Source organism: Camelus ferus, chromosome 15, assembly GCF_009834535.1.
Source record: "Camelus ferus isolate YT-003-E chromosome 15, BCGSAC_Cfer_1.0, whole genome shotgun sequence".
In the NCBI taxonomy this organism is placed as follows: Eukaryota; Metazoa; Chordata; class Mammalia; order Artiodactyla; family Camelidae; genus Camelus; species Camelus ferus.
The window spans coordinates 47,235,004-47,243,571 of NC_045710.1; the positions used below are offsets into that span (position 1 = coordinate 47,235,004).

Below are 8,568 nucleotides of genomic sequence, written 5' to 3' on the forward strand. Positions count from 1 at the left end.
GGATATTCCTGGCTCACCTTTAATTTTGGTTTTTGGTTTTTGAATAGGTAGAACATTAACAGTGTAGTCAAAACTATACAAAAAGTGTACTCTGAAGTACTTCTCTCCCTGCCCCGTGTCTTCCACCCTTAGTCCTCCTCCCTGTGTTCCTTATTTTCTTACACAAAACGTAGCATACCTTAAACACTCCTTTGTACTTTGGTTTTTTGACTTAATGTATCCTAAACAATCTTATACCACTTCCTGGGGGTTGTGCTTATTCTTTTTCTACAGCTGCATTCTTTTTTCCATTGTTCACATATCATGGATTATTCAGTGGATCTTGTTTACTTAGGTAGATTCCAGTATTTGTGCTGACAAATCATGCCATGGCTAATTATGTTGTGCGTGCTGTGTCTGTGTAATGTTGGGCATGTATATTCTGAAACAATATCTGGGGTGGGGGGAGTAGTTGGGTGGAAGGGTGAATGCGTGTAGTTTTGTTATTGCTCAGTTCCTGCCCCTTCTTCTTTCCCACCAGTAGTGCATGAGGTCACCTGTGTCCCCGTAGCTCGTTCAGAGTTTGTCAGCTTTGCTACTGTCGTGCCGGTCTAATGAGTGAGAAATGATATCTCAGTGTAGCTTTAATTTGCATTTCTCTTAAGAGTGAAGTTGAATGTATTTTTCTATTTCTAGGGCCATTTTTCTATCTTTTCCTGATGAATTATCTGTTCATGGCTTTTGCCTATTCTTCTATAGGATTTTTTAATTTTTTTCCCCCTCAATTTTGAAAAAAGTTCTTTTTATATGAGCTCTGTGATATCTATTGTAGATAGTTTATAATTTTTCATTTATCTCTTGCTTGTGATGTTTTTGGCCATACAAAATTTTGTTTTTATTTAGTCATATTAAAAGATTTATAAACTTTATTGCATCTAGAGTTTGAGTCATAGTTTAAGAACTCTTCTCTACACCCAAGTTACTGAGAAATTCACTCAGAAGCATTTTGTTAAGCAAGTGTTTGCTTACTTGTTTGTTTAACCCCGAATTAAATAACAGTCTAATTTTTGTGGGATGGCTGGGGAACAGGACAATAATGGAAATTAATAAAAATAGCAATTGACTTACAACAAGCTATAAATCTAATGGAAGATGGTCAAAAGTCTAATAATTACAATAAAATCTCATAGTAGAAGTTAGGTAGATGCTTTTGTCGCTTGATTTAACGACCATTAATAGTAAAATTACATTTAAAAGTGCATGCCTGTTGGTGGTGATTAAAGTTTTGGCATTCCTGAAGTGCTGGGGTCTGGTTCAGTAACCTCTCCGCAGAGCTGGCATTGTAAAGTAGCCCAGCTCAAATGTGTTTGGTGTGTTCTGTGTGTTGAAAGCATTCTTGTAAATGCTCACGGGCACGTATCACATGTGGCTACACCTCAGTTGCTTAGCTTATGCCGCACTCATGTGCATACTTCTGCAATTAAATACAATACAAAACCTCTTCTGGAAGCTAGAATTACAATAGCCTCAGCCCTTGAGAAGCTGAAGGTAAGTAAAAGCCTGGAAGCAAGTTTGAATGAGGGCAAGATGGATGTGACTCAGCTCCTGACCTTTACTATGAGAAGGGTTCCTCAGACCCTCACTCAGATTATATTATTTTACCACACATGTGGTTATTTTAGATTTGATTATCCAGTGTCATGACTGGCAGCCTATTTAGGGAAGAAAAGAGGACTGCTCTAAGAAGCAAACCCATCAATCTGAAGAAAAATAACAGCTGACAGCCTCAAGGCAAAGGAACAAAAGGGAAAGCTACAAAAGGCAAATGGAAAAATTCAAAAGCCAGAACTAGAATCATGGTAGAATATGGTTAATTGTAGTAGACAGCCACGTCTTGGTGGCCCCCGGGAAGCACTGTGGTAGCGCAGTCCAAGTACTGCAAGTTTGTAATGGAAACTGGACGTTATTAAGAGGCTCAGTTACATTCTCAAGAACACATGTTACATTCTTTGAAAGTATTGTCATCAAAATTACAATAACTCTTCTATACGTAAAGAGGGTTTGTTATCTATTAACAGTGGTAATAGCAAACATTCAGCCCTGTGGTTTACATGTTGAATTTTATTTAATTCTCCCAGCAACCACCTGAGATTGGCATTAAAAAAGGAACTCAGATACTGTTTTCCTAATCTGAAACCCTAATGAATACCTATTATATCTTTCTAGATCTGAATTTTATAAGCACATTGTGCTTTCTGGAGGGTCTACTATGTACCCTGGGCTGCCATCACGGTTGGAACGAGAGCTTAAACAGCTTTACTTAGAACGAGTGTTGAAGGGAGATGTGGAAAAACTTTCTGTAAGTATCCATCCACCAACAATCCAACTGTTAACATAGATTTAAAAGCCTGTAAAAAGCTGTGAATCTCGACTACCACCAGAGGGAGCAAGAGGTCTTCCTAAACAAACTGCTCATGCAGTCTAGTGCAGCCTTGAAGAGGTGGGAAGTAAATGGTTCAAGATGAGCTCTGTCTCAGAATGGTCCGGGTGCCCGGTCAGCTCTACATTGAGTGGATGAAGTGACTAGGTCCAAGACCAAATGTTCTGGTTCTTCTGTAACTAACAGCCTGGAACCGAGGTGCCTGTAAGTGCGTGGGAAGAACCTGCTCTGCTGTGGAGAGAGATGTGCCACCCTCCTTGGGTTTTTGTTGTCCGACTTGTTTTTTGAATATGTGATGAGTCTTCAGTGCTCCTCTTGAACTGTCTCATGTTTCTTTCTTGTTTTTCTGAGGAGGGAAGTTGATTAGGTTTATTTATTTATTTACTTATAATGGAAGTACTGGGGATTGAACCCAGGACTGCATGCATGCTAACCACACACTCTACCACTTGAGCTGTACCCTCCCCCATCTCATATTTCTGATTCTAAGTTATTTTCTGGATGTTTCTTGCATATGTCTCATCTTCCCAGTCAGATTGTACAGCCCCATGTGTCCATTTATTTTTGCATCCCTGTCAACTATCATAGCTCTTGAAACAGGGTTTAACTGGTGGTTGTTGATACACGGAGTAGGAAGAAATTTTTAAACTAGTATGTAATAGTTGATGGTTACTTGGCATTGATTTTTTTTTCCTACAAACTCTGGATTCTGTGAAGTACACTATACATACTATGCACTCAACTAAGAATCACTTAATTCTGCATTAATCTATAGGGTCATCTCACCAACTTTGATCAGTTGCTATAGATAATTACATCCTACAGAGGGCTGGACGTTTTGGAGACACTGTTACATCTTTCATTTGTGACTGAAATTGCGTATGGGCTCATACATTAAACAAATTAAAAGACCAAAAAGGAGCCATGTTGTCTGAGTACTTCACTCATTTGTCTTATTTTATTGAGTTATACATATAATTTAAAATCAGCCTCAGGTGATTATTCAGCAAATATTTCTTGAATTCCTGGATGCCAAACACTTGTCTCAGTGCGGGGACAGATAAAACAGAAGTCCCCACTTTCAGTCTGTGAATAATGTATCAGCAGTGTTAAGCACTGTGAAGAAGAGTTGGACTGGGGGCTGGCAAGTGGTAGTGACTGGGGGAGGTGGTGTGCTCCTCCGTGTAGTGTGATCAGGGAAGGGCTCCCGTGAGGTAGCTTTGGAGCAAAGACCTGAAGGGAGTGACGGAGTGAGCAGCCTGACTCTCTTGGGGGGAGAATCTTCCAGACAGGAACAGCCCCGAGTTGGTGGGAGTGTGCAGATGTGGCTGGAGCAGAGTGAGCAGGGGAGAGGGCTGGGGGTCAGCTCAGAAAGGTAATCAGGATGTAGGTCTTATTCAGCCACGGTAACGAGTTCCACTTTCCTCCTAGTGAGCTAGGAAGTCTTGGGAGGAGGATCTTGAGCAGAGAAGTAGGATCTGACTTGTTCAAAGGCTCATTAAGTCTGGCATGGTGAATAGATTGTTGAAGGAGGAAGGAAGAAAGGTGGATGTAGAAAGCTGGGTTAGGAGGCTCTGAGGAGGGAAGAAGTATATAGAACAGAGGAGGAGGTGTGCAATGGTTGGAGAGTGGAAGAGAGGAGAGCGAGGTAACGGGATTGCTGAGCAGCACTGAGGGGCTCAGTCGAGGTTAAAGCTAGATGTTGAGTTTCTCTCACACCGTGTTTAGTTGCCTGAGGGCAGGGGCAGAGCAGAGAATTGATCACTTGAGTTAGTGTTCTGCTGAATGAGAGGGAGAGGACAGGGTCACTAAGGATGACGTCAGGACACGGTGGAGAGAGCTTGCACACATGCGCAGCAGAGCGGGAATGAGAAGGAATAACGTGGGGATCTGTAGATGCCCTGGGCAAAGAGGAGTGGTGGACGGAGTAGTCTGATCGAACAGGTTTCCGAGGGGCTGTGGAGTTGCAGGGAGGAGGGAGAGAGAAGCAGCAGTGAAGAACCAGAATCTCTGTTAGCCAGCCTCCGGGGTTAGGAAGGGTGTGAGAGACAAACTGCAGCCAGCTGAGAAAGCTTCAGGAGCAGCAGTGTCCTGGGGGCCGGCCAGGTTTCCCTGTGAGTGCGGGTGGCCAGACCACAGTCCCTGGCCCACACCTGGCGGTTTTATGAATAAAGTTTTATTGGAACACAGTCAGGCCCATTCTTTTACACAGTGTTACCTATTGTCACATATGGCCTGTGGCTGCCTTTAGGTAGTGCCAGAGAGACCCTCAGAGCCTCGAGTGTTTACTTTCTGGTCCCTTGCAGAAGTTTGCTGACCCCTGCCTAAGAGTAAAAAAGTGACGAGAACAGTTAAAACCGTTAGGTTAGCCTCAGAATTGGTTAATAAATAAACTGATGTTTTTCTGTGTCATGTATTATGACAGATCCTATGGTTCTTTTATGTGATGTAAAGGCAATTTAGAGGACATAGTTATTTTGAGTCTTTTTTAAAGGATTTATGACTCTGTAAATAAAATTACTACTTGATTTTAAGGTTTCTCTCTTGGGTGTTGACTGACCATATAGATGGAGGCCTGTCCTTGTTAGACAGTTAACAGTGGCTACAGAGTATAAAACGTTTCCCACTTGTCTTTAGTTTTGGTTACTGTGTTCATTTTTTCCAACATCCCTTGGTTTATTTTGGCCATATTTGGCCTTGTTTATTTTGAGAACATTTTGTTTGAATTTGAGACAATAGAAAGTGAGCTTTGCTTATAAGAGAACTTCAGTCTTAGTCCGCTGCACAGGATTCCAGTCATAGGGCTGTTGGGCCTTGAAGAAACTGTGGAAGCCCCTTAATGAACTCTTCATCTGACAGCTGGCCAGGTGGTTTGCCCACTGGTGGGAACCCTGCCACAGTCAGGGCTCTGGTGCTTAGGCTCTCCGGAGGGTGACCATGGAATTCATTGTTCAAATCAGGACACTTCTGAGAGTGACAAGGGGTGCTGTTAATGATGGGGCCACAAGTGTAAACGGGGACCATTCTGAGCACCCTGGGATGGATGTGAGATCTGGCTGTGAGCTTTGGGCAAATGACAAGATGTCTTGTGTACCACAGGTACCAAATCCTGCCGTCCTGCTTACATCACAGGACCTTTGTGAGAATTCAACAAGAGAATGTATGAAAAAGTTGTTTTCATAAAGCGGAGCACTACGCACGTATGATGTTTTATTATCTGCTCTTTCTCCCTTAGAAATTCAAGATCCGCATTGAGGACCCCCCCCGCAGAAAGCACATGGTATTCCTGGGGGGTGCGGTTCTAGCAGATATCATGAAAGACAAGGACAACTTCTGGATGACTCGACAGGAATACCAAGAAAAGGGTGTCCGCGTGCTGGAGAAACTCGGGGTGACTGTTCGATAAACTGCAGAGCTTGTTCCCGTCACACCCCTAATGCTTTCTTTTTTTCCTTTATTGCCAATCTTTGAACTCATTCAGCTCCAGGACACGGAAGAGGCCTCTCTCTGCCTTTTGACTGGAAAGGTCAGGTTTTATTCTGATGTCTTGGGGAAGCTTTGTTAAATTTTTGTTAATGTGGGCAAATCTGACTGTTTAATTCCACCACTTCCCTACAAACACGAGAGGGCAGGGGTCCTGACTGCTGCTCTGTTTCTTCTAAGTAGGTGTTTAGATCACTCCTGTAGGCTTCCTATTTTCACTTTACTGCTCTAATGCTGCTAGTTTTAGTCTTTAGCACACTAGGTGGTATGCCTTTATTAGCGTAAGAAAAAAAACCTTAACAGGAGCTTTTACATATTATTGGGGTGGGGGTGGTCGGGGCTGGGTGGGCGGCATCTGAACCCTTTATGGTGTTTCCTCTGTAGTGTGGAGCTTTCAGCGGTTACTGCTACAGCTTTAAGTACCTTAAAGCTTCTGGTTTTAGGAAAATGTGTTAGGCTCAGAACTAGAGTGTTTGGTGTGGGTTTTTGCGTGGAGGGAAGGGGTGGTCTTTTGATTTTAATTTTTTGATTTTTGAGCTTTTCTGCTCTGGGGTACGTAAGATGAATTTTATTTACGTAGTTTGATCTGGCAGGTTTTCTACTTTGGTCTGCCTGAAACTGTTTTCATCTGATGTAAAAAGCAAGCGTAGTGTCCCATTACCATGTGGCTTAAGGATTTATTTGTTTTTTTAAATCAACCATGTCATCTAGAGCTAGACTCCCAATCTATCAATGGAAAAGTAACATTGAAAAAATGCTTTTGGAAATTCAGATTACAGGCAAAAAGTGCTTAAGAGCTGGTATTTTCTAAGTGCTTCTGTTTATGCCAGAAGCATTAGGGTAACCCAGTGCCAAGTACCGTTCTTGCAAATTACTCTTTTATATAACTGACCAGTGCTTATTTGATTAAAAAAAAAAACCAATAGACACATAGCAGGAATTACTGGCAGTGGTTGTAACCGTTGGGGTGAAAGTGACATGGGAGTGTGGGGCTTGTTGCCAGTAGTTCTCACTAGTTTTTTTGTTGGTATGTTTGATTTGAAACTTCGAAGTGAGTAAAATTGGACTATTTAAAATGTTGGCCAAAAAAAAATCAAGACTTAAATGTGTATTTGTGCTGAAAAACGAATCATAACTTCTAAATCTCAGCCATCTTATGCTGGAAAGAAGAATTGTTGGTATTTTGTAAAAGTTAGCAGACTAACCTGTCAGAAGATCATATTTATGAATCCGTTGGTATTGATTGCTATCTGAAAAATATCGAATAGTACTCAGACTTGAATTCCTTCTAAATTTGAAAAATAAAGTAATAAATTGTATCACGTGAAGTACAAAATGCAGGTTCTGGGAAAAAATGTTTTCCTTTATTTCAAAACATTCTTTACTAATAATGATTTTGAAAGAAGAAGCTACTTTTTGGTGACTGAAATTGGAGAAATTACTGGCTTGTAGCATCTCTTTTGTGAGAAAACTTAAAAATCAGCTTACATGAAATAAGCAGCAAAAGAAGGCTGGTTTTAATTATGCAGTTTCTGTTAATATTACATATTTTTTGTCTGTTTTACCTCAATTTGAGCAAATAAAAGAAGTTTGCCTGCATGCTGGACATGCTTCAGTACACATGATAGCCTGTGAATAACGTCTATTAGATTTTAGGGACGTGTCGGAGTCACTTTGGAATTCTAAAGTGTTCCTAAATCATGTTCTTATAAATCCCCCCAGGTTTTTGAGTACAGTTGTTAAAGGACACAGATGTAGGATTGGTACCTACTAGTTGTTGATTTCAGGTAAATGGATTGACTCTCGCTTGACCTTTGGTCATTTTAAAATATGGGGGTAGAAGACAACAAAGCCTGGGATAGACTCTTAAATAAAACAGTGAAAGCATTTGTCATTTGTCCCTTGAATGTAGAATTTGGTTTTAATTTTATAATTCTGCTAGCAAACATGACAGTTAAAATGATGTATTAATATATAGCAAGAGTATAATTTTTAAATTACATTTTATAATTTTCGTATTCCAAGGTGAAGTAATGCATTGCGTAATTTTTGGGGGGGTGGGGGAAGTATTATGTTTAATTGGAGTTGTCAAGCGTGAGTCCCTCAGAAATAAAAATTTTTTCTGTTTTAAAAGAGATCTGATTTATAGCTCTTGAAAACCATTACTAATACTTAAATTTCCAATAATGATTAAAATTCTTTTCTTTTAAAATTAGAATTGCCCATGCCTTGATCTTTGAGGAGGGTTTCTTAGAAATAGATCCTACATTTAGTTTTTTCTTTAAAATGTGGTGTTGATGTTAACTTTCACAGTTCTGAGCACTGTCAACAATATCTGGAAAGTATTTTGAGAGATCAATGGAAAGCTAAACATTCTAAATTTAACATGAATACACTTTTTGATTCAGAAAATAAAATCAGATTTTTCAAAGTAAATCTGAATTTTGTCTTTGTTTTTCCTCTCAGTAGCTTTTTTCTTTGGTTTTATTTTCTTATTTTTATTCATATTTTCAGTTTTGTTAATGCAAGATAGATTGACAACTTTATGCTAGTTGATAGACCAAATTCAGTTCAGTGTCATTCAGTTTAACTAAAAAATAATTGATTTTTGGTGTGATCTTTATTTTTTGATGTGATTTTAAATACATAAGAAAAAAATCCTAGAA

At 40.0% G+C, this 8,568-nt stretch overlaps 1 protein-coding gene across 1 annotated transcript in view; it reads left to right on the forward strand.

The window, feature by feature from the left end:
• ACTR2 (actin related protein 2) overlaps positions 1 to 8,338 on the forward strand; it is a 33,145-nt gene extending 24,807 nt beyond the window's left edge. The window contains exons 8-9 of the mRNA XM_032497694.1: positions 2,206 to 2,338; positions 5,655 to 8,338. Of these exons, the coding sequence (XP_032353585.1) occupies positions 2,206 to 2,338; positions 5,655 to 5,825 (304 nt within the window). The 3' untranslated portion in view covers positions 5,826 to 8,338. The remainder of the gene's footprint in view (positions 1 to 2,205; positions 2,339 to 5,654) is intronic.
• Positions 8,339 to 8,568: the final 230 nt, after the last annotated feature.